The sequence below is a fragment of the Chaetomium globosum genome, genomic scaffold, assembly GCF_000143365.1.
Source record: "Chaetomium globosum CBS 148.51 scaffold_8 genomic scaffold, whole genome shotgun sequence".
Classification (NCBI taxonomy): Eukaryota; Fungi; Ascomycota; class Sordariomycetes; order Sordariales; family Chaetomiaceae; genus Chaetomium; species Chaetomium globosum.
Genome location: NT_165983.1, coordinates 723,728 through 740,519, shown reverse-complemented (window position 1 = coordinate 740,519; position 16,792 = coordinate 723,728). Strand labels below are relative to the sequence as shown.

The following is a 16,792-nucleotide window of genomic DNA, read 5'->3' as shown; positions in this document are numbered from 1 at the left end:
CACATCTTAGCTGAGTATGTGGACGACATCGTGCATGGAGGCATTTCAGACGCGGCTACGGCGGATTGACGTGTACGAGGGCCTCGACTCATTGGAGGCCTATCGGAGGCGCCAACTCGCCCGGCATGATCCTCACCACATCACATCCACCGCCCAGTCAGGTGGTAGGTACTGTGTGTGCACACCATATAGTTGCTTCTTTTTCGATGGTCTAGCAATGCAAGTTGAGCCAGATTCAAAGTCCGACAGAGGACCACGTATACGATCCTGACCAGCTTGATGTAATCGTGCGGCGAGGAACACACCCGCCAGTCAAGTATGGTAGCCTAAGAAGGATATGTTGCTGCATTATGAGAATAAGTACCACCTAGGTACTAAATTGTACCAACTACCAGCTCTCGCGACGGGCATAAGATGATTAAAGCAGGTACCTTCTACCGTCAATGGCTTACCGCCCATATCAAGTACCTCCTTTTAAGCCCTGTTCCTCCCGGTTTCCCACTTTTATCCTGCTGCAGCTCGGGACCGTCGAGACGACGATGAGTGGTCAAAGAGACTCAGACAACCTCGGGACCGATGGTTTTGCCGGCCGACCTCGGGCACTCAGCCAACCGATGGCTCCCGAGGAAATCAAAGAGCGGTAGCATCGCGAGCTTTTGACATGGGCGATCTGCACAAGGTAGGGCTATGCAAGTCCGGAAGTGGCCATGAGCCCATAGCGGTGTTACGTAGCAACCCTTAGCAACCCCGCGGCCTATCCCCTTCCGCTGAATGTCTGAAAGATGAGCCCAATCACCCATCTACGCCCACCCCAGCTGGGACTCCCGGGCCGGCCACCAACGGCGCAAGAAAACCCCTTGGCGCTTGAACCCGTATACACAGGAGTCTAGACGTACCAACAAAAAAACAAGGAAAGGGCAGAAGAAACAAAGACCGCAAGCAAACCACCCGCCAGCGTCAGCCCTCTGCCTGCCGCGTCATCCGCCCAACAACGAACCAGCCCCCACCAAACCAATCTCTGGCACCAACATCGCTTATCTTGGCCTCACAATCGGCGTCGAACAGGACGAGCCGCCTCCATCTTCCGGGCGGGGGGTTCCTTGCCCTTGCCCTTGCCCTTGCCCTTGTCCTTGGCCTTGTCCTTACCCTCGGGGTCCTTTTCCTTCTTGTCGTGGTCGCCCTCCTCTTCCGACGAATCCTCATCAATCTCGTAGTCCGCCGCCTCTCCCATCAGGTGAGGGTAAGCGTAGAGCTCCAGCGCCAACCAGTCCCTAGGTAAGTGGCGCGGGGCCCGGGGCGCGCGTGTTAGCCAATATAGGGTGCGGAGTGAGGAACTTAGGGTAGAGTAGTGGGTTGGTTAAGTTGTGGGAAAGAGCTTGAGCCTTTGAGCATGGTATGGGTCTAGAACTGCTTCGTTGCGAGTTGAGCACGGGGGTAGGGTAGGCACGTACCAACGGTCCCCGGCGGCGGCGAGCAGGCCGTCGATGGCGAGAGCGAGAGTCGTCAGCTGGTTCCTGTCGCTGTCCTGCCGCACCTGGGGGGTTTGGCGCTTGTACTTGCTGCGAGCGTCGGCCATTTGGAAGATGAGCTCGGTCCTAGGTTTGGGGGGGAAGCGTTAGCGATGGGTATGGAACGGCGTGATCGGATTCGCAGTAGAGCAGGATTCCCCGTAGCGGTGAAAAAGAGCAAGGCCAGCTCGTGAAACTGTGAGGACGAGCCCATCTCCGAAGGGGTACTCACCACACTTCCGGCCCGGTGGCCTTGGACAGCTCAGAGAAGTCGGCCGACCGTTCGAGGTACTCGATGATACCCTCGTCGGGGCGGATGCCGGACTCGCCGTTTATCTTTTCGGCCACGAGGTTTATCGCACCGACCATTAATCTCTGGGCATCCCGCCTCCGCAGTCCAACCCCGCCGCCGCTTGTCACGGTGAGGGCACGCTGGACCACTATGTCCCGGCTACTTGAACGGAGGATGCGCGGCGAGCCCTGCCACCGCCGCCTGGTATGTGTACCTAATGTTAGCCACTTTCCTTTTTTGCAAATAGGCTAAGTTTGTGATAGGACGCGAGCTTAACCTACCAAATAAAACCAGCTCGCGGGAAAAAGTCAAAGAGCAACATGCGAGGGGCCGGCATTTTTATCAGACTTTCTTTTTTTTCTCTTCGCAACGAAGGGAAAGAAGATGACGGAGAGAAAACAAAAAAAGAGAGGAGAGAGAGAGAAAAGAGAGAAAGTAGAAGGACTGAATAATCTCGCCTTTTGTTGTTTGTTTAGAAAAAGAAGAGCGAAGACAAAGATGGTTGGTTGACTTGGAGGTTGCGAGCATGGATGGTCTGGGTTGGAGTTTTATGAGTGCCCAAATGCCAAGTAACCAGAGTATTTCCAGTCTAAGCAAAATACTTAATGACATGTTCATATGGTAAACCTGCTTGCTATTGATCTCCCATCGTCGCAGATCGGTGACTCGTGGAGCCAGCGCCACGAACATATTCACCAGCCCAAAGATTAACCTATCCCAACGCCCCAAACTGTATAAGTTGTTGGAACAGTTTCCCAGTGTCGAAACAAGGGAAAACTCAAAAATAAGATTCGAGTGCCAAAATTCAACCGTGTTTGTGTGTTATGCAACCTTAAGTAAGGTACGCACCCTTCCTTACCTCCCTCCCCTGGACACGAGATGGAAGGGGCAGCTGCCACCCACACACCGCCCGCCAGGGGGTTCAGCTCCGACTTCTGGGGGAACCAGCAACTCTGCACTACACTGCTAATCTGGTATTTTTTATTTTATTCTTTTGTTTTCTCATTCCAGTTCATTCACTCTTGTTACACACCGAGGAACAAGGTCCGACCGTCTCCGGATCCTGCTGGGCGTGCCTCCACACTAAATTGTTTCTGCTTCATAGTTAGAGTTTTACGGATAATTCGGGTGGAGCAACCTAGACATGATCGTACAAGTTGTTCTTTTGTCAGCGAGTTGACGGTAACATCTTCCACCTACGCCTCAAGAACTTGTTGACGATGAGGGGACAGGACTCGGTTGAGGGCATGGGCACTTCGGGTGTGAATGTCAGTTCTGCATGGCCCAACCTAGGGCAAGAAGAAAATCGTCGTCGACGGCGTCCAGCGGTCCAGGCGACGGCCCATACATTTTCTTATATGCCTGAACTAAACCCTGATTAATCTTCGCCAGATATTGTCGAAACCACCACTGAGGGTCGTTAGCGCCCAGCGCTAAAGCTCCTTGTTATGTTATTCGTATCTATCAATGATGAAGAGGCTGGCGCAAACGTTGGCCGACTTGGCATTTAGTCGAACCTCTTGCACTCGACGCGGGATCAAGTTCAGCCGCTCCGAGGATGACCGCGCCGAAACGCCAGCTCAGCCGCCGCCACAGGAAATCGACAATCTGGAGCCTTCTCCTCGCGGACGAGATACCCGTCCGACAGGCAGCGATACGTTCAAACATGGAGCCTCGGGCTTCGATACAACGACAACAATAGCATGGCTTCGAGATTCTCCCGCTTGGTCGATCGGACGAAGCAGGTATTATCCCGGGAGCCGCCCCGCACCGGCAGAACGAGCCAGGGTGTGGCGGTGGAGCACCCGCAAGGCCTCGAGGTTGTCTCTGAGGGGCAGGATCCGATCGTCGAGTATGTACATGTACGAAGTGCTTCGTACCGTTATCTATGTCCCCGCTCCTTCGTAGCTTGCTTACAACAGTAGCATCGTCGCACTGCATGGGCTCAACGGCCACCGAGAGAGAACATGGACGGCGGAAAACGGCGTCCACTGGCTCCGAGACCTCCTCCCCGAAGACCTCCCACACGCGCGCATTCTCTGCTGGGGCTACAACGCGAACACCCATGCCGCCGACCGAGTGAGCTGGCAGTCTCTCTACGACCATGCGAGAACCCTGGTGTCCGACCTGTGTAGGAAGCGAAAATTGACAAATGTGTGTACCCGTTGCCATTTATGTGCGCTAAGAGCCCAAAATGAAGACTAAGATGGCCCCCTAGTCCATCGACCGACCGATCATCTTTATTGCCCACAGCCTGGGAGGGCTTGTTTTGAAGAGTGTAGGTCAATCCGCTTGATTTGACACAGGAGACCCTCGTTCACAAGTGGCATTGAACACTACCCGTAGGCTCTTATTCACTCCGACGCCGCTCGACAGGGTGCCTTAGCCGATCACCGATCAATCAAAGTATCAACTTATGGCATTTGATTCATGGGAACTCCCCATCAGGGCGGCAACGGCGTCCAGCTAGGGCGCGTTCTCGCCAATGTAGCGTCTCTCTTCGTGGCAGCCAACGACCGGCTACTGAAACATCTCGCGCGAGACTCGGAGTGGTTGCAGCAGCAGCTGGGACAATACGCATCCATCATCAACGATTTTGTGACAAAGTATGCCTTTAAAGAGTATGAAACCCCGACCGTTCTGGGGCGCAGAATTGTGGTCCGTGATTTCGTCCACCGCCAAGGGGAAGAATGTGGTGCTAAGCGGCATTAGGTGGTCCCAAGGGCGTCGGCCGTCGTAGTAGGGCACGCAGACGCGGAGCCGATCGCTATTCACGCAGATCATGTCTCCATGGTCCGCTATTCATCGAAAGGTGACGTTGGATACATGACGGTGTCGGAGCACCTGCGGAACATGGTCACAGATGCCACAGATACTGTACAACAACGTTGGGAAGGGAAAGCAAGGGCAGATGATGGTAGGCAAGCCTAGGTAGTCATGTCTGCCGTCAGTGGGAATCAACGTTGTTTACGAACAGTACGAGGCAAAATCAACCGCTTCGCCTTATCACTAAGTCTGTCGGGAACCACCGCAACAAGTCACTTTGTCGCCAGAGAAGAGGAGCTTGCATGGATACACCAAAAGTTCTGCGAACAGCCAGGACGCTGCACTGTTGTTGTACACGGCCTGGGGGGCATGGGCAAGACGCAGCTCGCTATCGCATACATGAAGCGGCACAGGAATGACTATTCTACATCGATCTAGCTAAACGCAAGGGATAAAACATCGCTGAACCAGAGCTTCCGGCATGTAGCGGTAAGAATTCTGCAGGAGCACCCAGGTTTGAGCTACATGCAGACCGCAGTGTCGGACAAAGATGGCGATGCATCGCTGGCTGTTAGGAGGTGGCTGGACGAACCAACGAATGAACGATGGCTGTTGATATACGACAACTATGACCACCCCAAGATGGGAGGCGACGAAGCGCCGGCTGAAAACAGTAGCAACTCGGGTCAGCATGGCGAGGCGGATCAACCAGCGCCAGAGGGCTACGATATTCGTCCGTACCTCCCGGATACAGACCATGGAGCGGTCATCTTGACGACGCGATCATCGACAGTTCAAATCGGGGAGCTTCTGCGATTGGAAAAATTGCGAAAGACAGAAGACAGCCTTCGCATTCTAGAGTCGACGTCGGGTCGCACTGGAGTCCAAGACGGTACGTGGCTAGTTATTCCTTGCCCTCATTCAATACGCACGCTCCTGACAAGTTCTGCTAGTAACAGACGCTGCCGCCGTGACCCTTGCCCGCAAACTTGGCGGTCTGCCGCTTGCCTTATCCACGGCTGGCACATACCTCACGCAGGTCTCGACGTCGTGGGAACAATATTTGCAAGACTACGAGAGTGCGTGGGGCCAGCTGCAGAAGCTGAGTCCGCAACTCCTCACGTATGAGAATCGTGCGATGTACTCGACCTGGAACATCTCCTTTGCGAGCATCCGCCGCCAGAGCGAATCCGCCACGATGCTGTTGCGATTGTGGGCATTTTTCGGCAACGGAGACCTGTGGTATGAGTTGCTACGGCGAGGAGGTACAGAGGATGGGCCGAAGTGGCTCCAAGATCTCACGGCGACCCGGCTCATATTTGACCAAAACATGCGGGTGCTCTGCAGTCACGGGCTCGTGGAAGCACATTCCATAACGGCGCAAAACGGATCAGAGTCTGGCGGCTATAGCGTACACGCTTGTGTGCACTCATGGATGATACACGTCCTGAATGGTCCCAACGAGCAAGTATTGGCAGTGCTGGCATTGAAGTGTACAAGTCTGCATGTGCCAGAACAGAACATTCCGGAGTACTGGTTGATTCAACGCAGGCTTTTGCTCCACGGTGATCGATGCCGGCAATTGTTAAGCGAGACTGATAACGATGGGAACAGCGCCTGGGTATCAGGAGCCCTAGGGGACCTTTATTCAGATCAAGGACGATACAAGGATGCGGAAGAAATGTACGAGCGGGCGCTGGAAGACAAGGAGAAGGCGTGGGGACCAGAGCACACGTCGACGCTCTCTACAATCTACAATCTCGGCCTCCTATACCACGATCAAGGTCAATATAAGGAAGCAGAGGCGATGCACGAACAGGTACTACAATGTGAGGAGATTGCGTGGGGACCAGAACACGTGTCAACGCTCCACACAGTTAACAGTCTCGGAAACATTTATAGCCACCAAGGTCGATACAATGAAACAGAGGCAATGTACGAACAGGCACTCGAAAGCAAGGAGAAGGTGTGCGGGCCCGAGCACATATCAACGCTCGACACAGTCAACAATCTCGCCGCTCTCTATGTAGAGCAACGGCGATATCGGGAGGCAGAGGCGATGTACCAGCGGGCGCTTGAAGGCTACGGGAAAGTGCAGGGACCGGAGCATATCTCGATAGCTAGAGTAATTCACAATCTCGGAAACCTCTATGCGGAGCAAGGGCGATATAAGGAGGCAGAGGCATTGTTAAAGCGGGCACTGGAACGCAACGAAGAGGTGTGGGGACCCGAGCGCGAATGGACCCTCTCCACAGTCAGCAATCTCGGCCACGTCTATATATACCAACAGCGATATACAGAGGCAGAAGCACTGTACGACCGGGCGCTAGAAGGCTACAAAAAGGTGTTGGGACCAGACCACCCATCGACACTCATAACCTTCGGTAGGCTCGGCGACCTCTATGCAAAGCAAAAGCGATACGAAGAGGCAGAGGTAATATATAAGCGTGTACTGGAAGGCAAGGAGAAGCTGTACGGGCCGGGGCATATATCAACGCTCGCCGTCGTTAACAACCTTGGAATCTTCTATTCAGAGCAAGGGCGACCTGAAGCGGAGGCGATGATCAAACGGGCGCTAGAAGGCTATGAGAAGGTGTGGGGACCAGAGGATATAGCGGCGCTCGAAGTAGTCACCAATCTCGGCTCCATATATAAGGACCAAGGGCGATTTAAGGAGGCCGAAGTGATGTATGAGCGGGTGGTGGAAGGCTATCAGAAGTCGCAGGGTGAAGACGCTGTTACCTTTGTCCCTTTCTTGCATACTGTCACCGACCTGGGGGACGTTAACGCCGCGTTAGGACAAGTGGTACGAGCGGGGGAGTTATATAAGATAGCTCTTCCGGGTGTTCGACAGGTCTTTGGTGATGGCAGCGACCAGCATGAAAGGCTTGAACATGCCCTGGCTAGTCTCTCTAGCTGAACTTCTTTTCATAAAGTGGATGGTTTCTTATTGGCCCTGTGCGATTAAACTGAGGTTGGCTATTGAGTGAGCATGTTATTACTTGAGAGTTTTGGCAGTTAGCTTATCACACGGCGTGAGACTTCTTTGCACTTCTTTCTTATACTGGAAAAGAGGAAGATATGGAAGAAGTGACTCCAGAATTGGACTGCGAACTGCCAAACCAACTGTCGAAACACCAACTTCCAAGTCCAACACCTGTCAGATACAGGGAGGTAATACAAGCTCGACGAACATCTGGTGTGGACACCAGCCAGTGCCGCGCTCTGTTAAGGCGTAGGCTTGAGCTCTCGTGCCCCTTTCCCTCTCATGTTCGTGGAATATGTGTGCCACTGGAAAGACTTGATTCCGTAGTCTGACCTCCTAATAGAGACTGCCCCTGCGTCTGGCTATATAATCGCAAGGTGCAGCGCAGAAACAGAAGAACTAAAGACTTTAAACGTTACCTTGTCCCCTCCGCACTCAGTCTTCGCATTTGGGAATGCCCTCTGTATTTTTAGAAGCTTTCAAAAAACATTGTCAATACTATTAGAAGTGTAGGCCGCCTAGCCCTGCTTGCTTGAAAGTTGGGAGCCTACTTAATCGTTATGCGGAAGGCGATGGAGCCAGTGATCCGGACTTGTCATGACAGGCACGATGGTACTATATATAATTAAATCGAATATAGTCGCCTCTTCTTAACCTAGTTGTTTGCCTTACCTTTGAAATTTGTGCCTCGGAATCCTCCCTCCTCCTCTCCCTTACAATAGCCACATATATCACAAATAGATGTTTTGGTGCGACGACGGGGCATTGACCCATTCGACCATGCAGCAGAAAGTAGGTGCCCTACCCGTCTCACGACATAGCTCAACTATTCCGCAGATCCTCTCCAAACCGCCGGCCCAGGGATCGTCCATTCCGTTCTACTCCATGTCGGTTCCTCGTAGATATTAAGATGTAGGTCAGGCTCTAGACCTCGGATCAGCAAGGGTGTTTGCCACCCACCCCAGCGTGGACAAGCAGTTCCTTACCATCATCTTCCCAAACCCCAGGGATAGACGCAAGATACTCCTCCCCGGGAACCTCATCCCCAGACCCGACCACATACAAATGCGCACACTCGGGGTAAAACTCCGGCTTGAACGGAACATGCAGCGCGACCAACTCATGCCTCATCAGATACGCCCCACCCCTGAGCGTCTCGGGCACAGTCACGGCCCACGTGTTATTGTTCGCCATCAGCTTTCCCTGCGCCCACAGGCCCTCGCGCATGCCGCCCGACAGCAGGCCCGCCTCATCAATCTTGAACCAGTGCCGGCCCGTGCCGTTGAAGGACGAGCACGCGCCCGCGTCTGGCCCGCAGTAGGCCATCCACACAACGACGGCTCCGATGTCATGCGGCCAGCCCGGGTAGTAGGCTTGGATTTCGGCGCCGGCGTCGATAGTCGCGTATTCTTCGGCGTAGTCGCCGGGGTTGTTGCATACGAGGGCAGGTGAGGTGGTGTCGACGATGGGGCTGAAGTCGATCCAGTGCCGCTGGATGGAGTGCTGACCTTCGGCGGGGTAGTAGGGGAAGAAACTGGGGGAGAGCTGTTAGCTGAGGTTCTTGTCGAAGTGGCCGGTTTGGGTTCCAGTGTGTATTATGTACCCGGGACGCCAATCCCCTGCGATTGAGTAGTTCCAAATGCCGCCATGGCCGGCAACGGCAGAGGAGAGCAAGGCGATAACTGTGGAGCGTATAAAGGGAGCCATTTCAGGGACTGACCAAGGCCTTCGGGTGTACACGACTGCCTATTGTCCAAGCCGGATCTGGGGAGAATCATAAAGGTAGAAAGCCCTACTTCACCGTCAGGTTTAAGCCCAGTAGTTTCCCTACCTCCTGGAGAGCCTTGTGTTATAAATAAATTAAGGTATACCGAACCGCCCACAACCGTCGATCCCCATCAGTCATTGCAACCCAGGTCGGCACGACTCGTCTAATGTAACCCAGTTTGGGGGAGAGACAATATATCCCACCCTAATACCATGCAGGGTCATATACCGCGCCATTCGACTTTATCAGGACCTCGATGTACTCGTCCAAGCATAGATATTACATACCAAATCTCATGAACGAATGCTGAGCAAACTGTTATTCTGCAGAACAGTTCTGAATTTCACAAGTGGAACGAGAGTGACAGGACATAACACGTTCACCAAGAGCAGGCGTGCCATGGCCAGGCTATTTAGGATAAAGTATCACAACCCAACTTCCTACCTCGGTACGTTCCGATTGCAACGGCCCAGCGCCGTATTGGGCTTCGGCGAACGTCTCGGTCCGCTGGTTCCGGAACTGTGGCGCTCGTTGTTTATCTGTCTCGCCTGTAAGACGGCCTGTAGCTCCCCCGCTTCCCCCTGGACACTGCCCAAGGCTGGTGTGGCAACCTCGAGGGGTTTCGTTCAACGAATGCTTGGAAACGTGAGAAAGTCGATCCTGGTGATACTATTTTTCGGTCTTCGATAACTAAGCGAAAGAGACCAAATGTTTCACTTGATTACCTAGGGCCGTTGAACTACCATGTAAAGATCGGAGAGGATCAGTGTCGTGCCAGGATATCCGAGGACGAACATATACACATGCACCCATAAAGTAGCGTCTCCAGACCTCCCCTGGTCACACCGCCCACCTTACCTACATACCTGTCCAACCAGCACCAGACCAAGCAATCCACGAGCCACATCGGCACAGACATAAAGCAAGCCATCGCCGACAGGTGGCTACTTGACGGAAGAAAGTAAAGTAGACGCTGACGTCACACGAAGTCCTCGCCGGGCTGACATTGTCAGAGCGCGGAACCTCAAGATGTCCGGTAGGATATGAGTCATATGACTCGACTTTGGCTTTGCCTGGCAGATGTGATATAGGATGTTGTTTGTTGTAAGGTTCCGGATTTTGTGCAACGGGCTGAAACCAGACAACAACAGCTGAGTGGGCGGTTGCAAGGGGTGAGCGGAACGCGCCTCATTCGTTCCGTGGTTGGAGGGTGGCCATGTTCATTATGAGATCGGGGTGCAAAGGATAATTAATGAAAATTACCGCGCCCTGATATCCCAAAGCCTTTTCAGAACACAACACCCCAAAACAGTCACGCCAAATACCCCACGCGATGACTTCAGCATTGTATTCGGCCCGTCTATGGTACTCTACAGTGCAACACCCTCGCCGCGGCAGAAACTCCCCGCTCACCTCTCCCGCCGCCTGGGCGCCGCCCTTATTATGTCATCCACACGCAAAAGGAGCTGCAGCCGAGTTAGTACACACACCCTCCAACGACCGGCCCTCCGGAAAAAGAATAACTTACCTCTGCAGCCTCGCTGGCCGAGTTGACCACCGCGCGCTTGAGCTTGTAGCTCTCGATGACGCCGAGCTCGCGCATGTCGGCAATGCCGCCGCCGGGGCTCATCAGGTCGAGGCCGTAGGTGCTCAGGCCGTCGTAGATGGCCTTGCGCAGGCGGGCGACGAGATCGCCCGAGTCGAGACCCGCGTTGTCGGCCAGGATGGTGGGAAGCTGGCGCAGGGCATTGGCAAAGGCGGAGACGGCCGTCTGCTTCTTGCCCTCGACGCGCGTGGCCGCGCCCTCGACGGCCTTGGCCATGAGCATCTCGGCACAGCCGCCGCCGAGCGTGGTGCGCGGCTCCACGACTGTCTGCGACAACACGGCCAGCGCGTCGTGCAAGCTGCGCTCGGCCTCGTCGAGCAGCTGGTCGGTCGCGCCGCGAAGCACAATGGTGCACGCCTGGCCCGCGGCCACGCCCGAAAACTTGATCAGCGTGTCCTCGCCAATCATGACTTCCTCGATTAGGTCGCACTGGCCAAGCTTGACCTGCTCCGGGTGGTCGAAGGTGGAGGCAATCTCGCCGCCCGTGACGAGGGCGAGGCGCTCGATGCCGTCGAAGTCGGCGTGCTCGATCGACATGATGCCAGCGTCGGTAAAGAGCTGCTCGGGCCAGTTGTAGATCAGCTGCCGGTTAATGAAGCAGTTGATGCCGTGCGCCTTGATCTTCTCCACCTTGGCCTTCATCTTCTCACGCTCGGCCCGCTCGAGCTCCGCCAGCTTGTTGGTCGAGCTGACTTTGAGCTGGGCGCCAAAAATCTTCACCTTATCCGTGTCCATGGATGTGTTGGCGACAAGGATTTTGGCCTTCTCGAGCCGCTTCGGTTGGTTAACGCCAATCTTCTTGTCCAGGATGAAACCCTCGTCGAGGTATGACTCGCTGAGCTTGCCGCCGGCCTTCTTGATGATCTGGATGTTGCTGAGATCTGACGAGCCCTTCAGCCGCAGTACGGCATCGACGGCTAGCCGGGAGAAGTGGTCACGGTCCTGGGCGAGCACCTTGGAGCTGAGGGTGGTCCGGGCGATCGCTTGGAGGTCCTTCTTGAAAGCATCCGGGTTCTTGCTATAGTCCACCGCCGACGCTTCCAGTGCCGTCAATGCTGCTTTGCTGGCTATCCGGTAACCTTCGATAATGGTCTGGGGGTGAATCTTCTTGGCAACCAGCTGCTCGGCCTCGCGCAGGAGTTCTGCTGCGAGAACCGTCACAGATGTGGTCCCATCACCAACTTCGTCGTCTTGAACCTTGGAGATGTTGACGAGCACCTTCGCTGCCGCGTTGTCGAGAGCGATAGCCTTAAGGATTGTCGCACCATCGTTGGTGACCATGATCTCGCCGGTTGACCTGCCGCCCCTTGTCAGCCCCACAACCATCATCACAACCATCATCAAGCACCAGTCCGACTCGGATAACGTACGCCGACTGCAAGATCTTGTCCATGCCCTTCGGCCCGAGTGTGCTCTTCACCAGGTCACCAACGGCGATAGCACCGACGAAGGCCGCGAGGCGGGCATTCTCTCCCTTTTCCTGTGTCGTGCCCTCCTCGAAGATCTGGGTGGGGCTGAACGAAGACTGCCGTTTTTGTTAGCAATGGCTCTGAAGATAAAAAAATATCAATATAAGGAATATGGACAAACACACCATGACGAAGACAGTGTCGGGGTATCTGGAAAAACAGAAAGTCTTTGGGATGAGGTCCGCTAAAGTAACGGTCCGAGATGGCGGGGAGGAGGGGCAGCTCAGGACCAGGCAGGCGCTGCTGCAGGGCAACCGAAGCTGCTGGACTTTTTGCCCAAGCAATGGCAAAATTTCGAAGAGCTTCTCACCGCCTTTCTACAGTTGGCCGCCACCTGAAACGAAAATGTCAGGCTCACACTTTACACAGAATAAGACAAAGCAGTTTAATTCTCAAATAGTGTAGAAACTCTTGACTAAACTCGTACCCTGTTGTCATATTTGAGTCTTTGCAAAGGCTGCTCTGCATTTCAAAGCATTCCAAATAATCGTGGTAAAAGCACAATCGGCATTTGCTAAATAAACAGTCTGTGTGGGGCAATTTCTCAACTCCCAAAGTATCTGGCTGAACCCCACCAAGTTCTGCGCGCACAAAATCTCGTCAATTATCCCGACGACGAAGATCCCCAGTCCCCGCGGCAGCACAACCACATCGGCAACCCATCCGTTTTCGCAACAGACCCACGATACGGACTAGCCCGATTGATTGCCCAGCATGGCGCCGTCGTTCGATCACCTGCGCGATGAGGACCTCGATGAGGAGGATTTCGACATGGACGAGGTCGACATCTCAGATCTCCGCGAAAAATACGAAGTCCAGCTAGAGCAGGGCTATGACACATTCGTCGTTGTCGACGGCTTGCCCGAGGTCAACGCGGATCAAAAACCGAAGCTCGTCAAGTTTTTACTAAAGAAGCTCAACTCGGTCGGGAGGGTCAGTGAGGACTCGGTCTACATGCCCATGGGCGATAATGGCTTGTCGCTGAGGTATGCCGCTTCTTGGTGGAAACGCAGGGCTCTGCGACCTTAAAATTCCCGTTGCGCTGACCCGCGTAGGTTTGCCTTTGTTGAATACTCGTCGCCCGCCGAGGCCGCCGCGGCCGTGCGCCAGCTCGACTTCACCCCGCTCGACAAGAAGCACACCCTGCGCGTCAACAAGATGACCGATGTTGACCGGTACGGGCGGGAGGGCCGCATTGAGGAGGAGTACACGGCGCCCAAGATCGAAGAATTCCAGGAAAAGGAGCACCTCCGGTCTTTCATGGCGGACCCGAGCGAGCGTGGCAGAGATCAGTTCGTCATGTTCAGGGGGGAGACAGTGGGTGTGTTCTGGAACAACGAGAAGGACCAACCAGAGAATATCGTCGACCGGCAACAATGGACTGAGACCTTTGTCCAGTGGTCCCCTCAAGGGACATACCTCACATCCGTCCACGCCCAGGGCGTACTGCTCTGGGGCGGCGCGTCGTGGGCGAGGCTCAGGCGGTTCCCGCATCCCTTCGTCAACCTGGTCGCCTTCTCGCCCAACGAAAAGTATATGGTCACCTGGTCAAACCGTCCCATCTCGATCCCCGACAGCGGGCACCCCGCCCTGTCTCTCGACGACGACGGCAAGAACTATGTCATCTGGGATCTCGAGACATCTAAGCCCCTGCGCTCATTTGCGCAGCAGGATACACCAGCAACCGGCGATGACGCGGCCAAGAAGTCGGCCAAGTTCCCCTGGCCCGCGTTCAAGTGGTCCGCAGACGACAAGTATGTGGCAAGGTTGAACCAGGGCACCTCCATCTCCGTGTACGAGCTCCCCAAGATGAACCTCATGGACAAGACAGCGATCAAGATCGAGGGCGTCATGGACTTTGAGTGGGCGCCCGCCACCCCGCGCCGTGACGGCGTCAAGACATACGAGCAGCTCTTCTGCTTCTGGACACCCGAAATCGGCAGCAACCCCGCGAGGGTCGGCCTGATGAGCATTCCTTCTAAGCAAATCGTCCGGTCACTCAACCTCTTCAGCGTGTCAGATGTCAAGCTCCACTGGCAATCCGATTCAGCCTACATCTGCGTCAAGGTTGACCGGCACTCCAAGTCCAAGAAGTCGCAGGCGACAACGCTCGAGATCTTCCGTGTGAAGGAGAAGGGCGTGCCCGTCGAGGTAGTTGACACCATCAAGGACACAGTCATTAACTTTGCCTGGGAGCCCAAGGGTGATCGCTTCGTCATCATCACCACCCCCGAACCGGTTGGTGCTGTTGCCGTTGCGCCCAAGACGTCTGTAGCCTTTTTCTGCCCCGAGAAGGCCAAGGGCAACGCGATCGGAAACTTCAAGCACCTGCGGACGCTTGACAAGAAGAACAGCAACGCCATCTACTGGTCACCAAAGGGCCGCTTCGTGGTCGTTGCCGCCATCGCCAACACCCAGAGCTCTGACCTCGACTTCTTCGATGTCGACTTTGAGGGCGAGAAGCCGGAAGGCGAGAAGGACCTCACGGCGAACCTGCAGCTGATGAACACATCGGAGCACTACGGCATGACCGACATCGAGTGGGATCCCTCGGGCCGCTACGTCGCCACCTGGGCGTCGTCGTGGAAGCACGTGGTAAGCATCCAACTCCCTAACAAGACAATGACGACCCCACTGACCCGTGCCTGCAGATGGAAAACGGCTACCACCTCTACGACTTCCGCGGCGAGCTGCTGCGCGAGGAGGCGATCGAGAAGTTCAAACAGTGGTCGTGGCGCCCGCGGCCGGCGACGCTGCTGACCAAGGAGGAGCAGAAGCAGATCCGCAAGAACCTGCGCGAGTACTCGCGCGTCTTCGAGCAGGAGGACGCCGACCGCATTAGCAGTGCCGACGTCGCCGTGGTCGAGGCCCGCCGCCGCCTGCTCCTCGAGTGGGTCACCTGGCGCGAGTCCATGGAGGAGGAGCTCGTCGAGGACCGCGCCGCGCTCGGCCTGCCCGAGGACCCCGTCGCCGAGCTCCTGCGCCAGAAGACGGCGGCTATTACCCCCGCTGCTGGCGAGGAGCAGGAGGAGCAGGTCGTCGAGGAGATCATGGAGGAGGTCCTCGAGGAATCGGAGGAGATTGTCAATTAGACTGCTGTTGCTGCTGTGTACGGTTGAGGTGGGGCTTTAGGCTGAGGTTATTGGAGCCTTAGGTTCAGGCTGGAGCGCGTGAAATTCCATCCGTTTGTCCTCCTGGGCAACATTCTTCCTTCCTCTATCTGCGTTGCGCCAGGTGCTTTGTCTGGGGTCCCTGGTGAGAATGCACGGGGCTGGCGTTGCCTCTTGGGGGGGGACGGGTTCTGTGGGACACGGACGGGGGACATGAATGACATGGCGGGGCGAGGACATCAAAAGCTGGGGTTTCATCATCTGCGGGTGGTTGCGAGGTTGCGATCGTGGGAGGAGCGGTTGCATGTTATGGAAGTTAAGTATGTAGACCTTCTGGGGTAGCATGTTGTTAATCGATGTTTGTTGGTCTGATTTGAGGTCGACTGTGTGGTAAAAGAGGGGCGTGAGAGCGAAACGTAAAGTTGGTCGTGAGAGGCCGCGAGAACTGGTTGTTGGTGTGGGTTGGACTTGAAGTGGTGGGATTGCAAACAACTCACAGCTTGGGCTCCGCCCGCCTTGGTCTCTCTCGTCTTAGATGGTGGGAAACCCGAGAAGAAATGGCCTGGTCCGATGGGTTCAAGGCTTTATGTAGTCACTGACGACCTCTCCGTCTTGGCCGGAGGACAACCTCCCCGCCTCCCCTCTCGAAAGGAACTGTGAAGCCCGCCGAGACCTCTCCCCACAACCCAGTCCATGCCACAGCGGACGGAAACATGCACGCACTCAAAATCCCACGTAGCCCCCACCTCCACCCAGTCTTAGCAGACGAGTGGCCCCCATCTTGCTCGCCTGTTTGTTGCGGTATGCCGCTGTATTAGACACGCAGGTTCGGCTCCGGGTGGCTGGCTCTCTGCTACGCGCTGTTACCCGTGCCTACCCTGGGGTACTCTCCTAGTCGTAGGTTGTGGTGGGGATTGGAAGAAACGGGTGGCCTTCGAGTCGGGTGGGGGTGGTATTTTGTATATATATCTGGTCAAAACTGAAGAACCAAAGCCTCGGAGGAGTGGGGGGACTTACGGTTATAGCGAGTGACGGTAGAAGGGCACCTGGTTCGTATTGATACAATTATGTGGATGTACGAGTTCCAAACCGCGTCCTACTTTGGGTTTTGAGCCTCAACAGCCACCACGTATCCCGCGTCATTCTGTTTGGAGACAGCTCGAAGCCTCCTACAGTTCGGCCATGATGGAGTCAGCCAGGAACCGGCAGAGGTACTGACATGGTCCGGCGGGAGCGGCAATGCGGCGACCGGTACTATCGGCGACGGCTCGCCCCGAGTAGATCCGA

General features: G+C 55.3%; 5 protein-coding genes across 5 annotated transcripts; 2 read left to right on the top strand and 3 right to left on the bottom strand.

The window, feature by feature from the left end:
- Positions 1-1,045: 1,045 nt before the first annotated feature.
- CHGG_10955 (uncharacterized protein) lies at positions 1,046-2,137 on the bottom strand (the record flags this gene model as incomplete). The annotated part of the gene is made up of 4 exons (XM_001226221.1): positions 1,046-1,271; positions 1,452-1,595; positions 1,741-2,001; positions 2,082-2,137. 4 exons carry the CDS (start codon positions 2,135-2,137, stop codon positions 1,046-1,048), a joined length of 687 nt encoding a protein of 228 aa, XP_001226222.1.
- Positions 2,138-3,503: 1,366 nt separating this feature from the next.
- CHGG_10954 (uncharacterized protein) lies at positions 3,504-7,486 on the top strand (the record flags this gene model as incomplete). Its single annotated transcript, XM_001226220.1, has 5 exons — positions 3,504-3,652; positions 3,726-3,954; positions 4,249-4,458; positions 5,005-5,458; positions 5,520-7,486. 5 exons carry the CDS (start codon positions 3,504-3,506, stop codon positions 7,484-7,486), a joined length of 3,009 nt encoding a protein of 1,002 aa, XP_001226221.1.
- Positions 7,487-8,469: 983 nt separating this feature from the next.
- CHGG_10953 (uncharacterized protein) lies at positions 8,470-9,534 on the bottom strand (the record flags this gene model as incomplete). The annotated part of the gene is made up of 3 exons (XM_001226219.1): positions 8,470-8,476; positions 8,616-9,086; positions 9,524-9,534. 3 exons carry the CDS (start codon positions 9,532-9,534, stop codon positions 8,470-8,472), a joined length of 489 nt encoding a protein of 162 aa, XP_001226220.1.
- A 1,195-nt stretch (positions 9,535-10,729) lies between these two features.
- CHGG_10952 (uncharacterized protein) lies at positions 10,730-12,523 on the bottom strand (the record flags this gene model as incomplete). The annotated part of the gene is made up of 4 exons (XM_001226218.1): positions 10,730-10,786; positions 10,849-12,223; positions 12,297-12,451; positions 12,521-12,523. 4 exons carry the CDS (start codon positions 12,521-12,523, stop codon positions 10,730-10,732), a joined length of 1,590 nt encoding a protein of 529 aa, XP_001226219.1.
- A 586-nt stretch (positions 12,524-13,109) lies between these two features.
- CHGG_10951 (uncharacterized protein) lies at positions 13,110-15,487 on the top strand (the record flags this gene model as incomplete). Its single annotated transcript, XM_001226217.1, has 3 exons — positions 13,110-13,381; positions 13,451-14,990; positions 15,047-15,487. 3 exons carry the CDS (start codon positions 13,110-13,112, stop codon positions 15,485-15,487), a joined length of 2,253 nt encoding a protein of 750 aa, XP_001226218.1.
- Between the last annotated feature and the right edge of the window lie 1,305 nt (positions 15,488-16,792).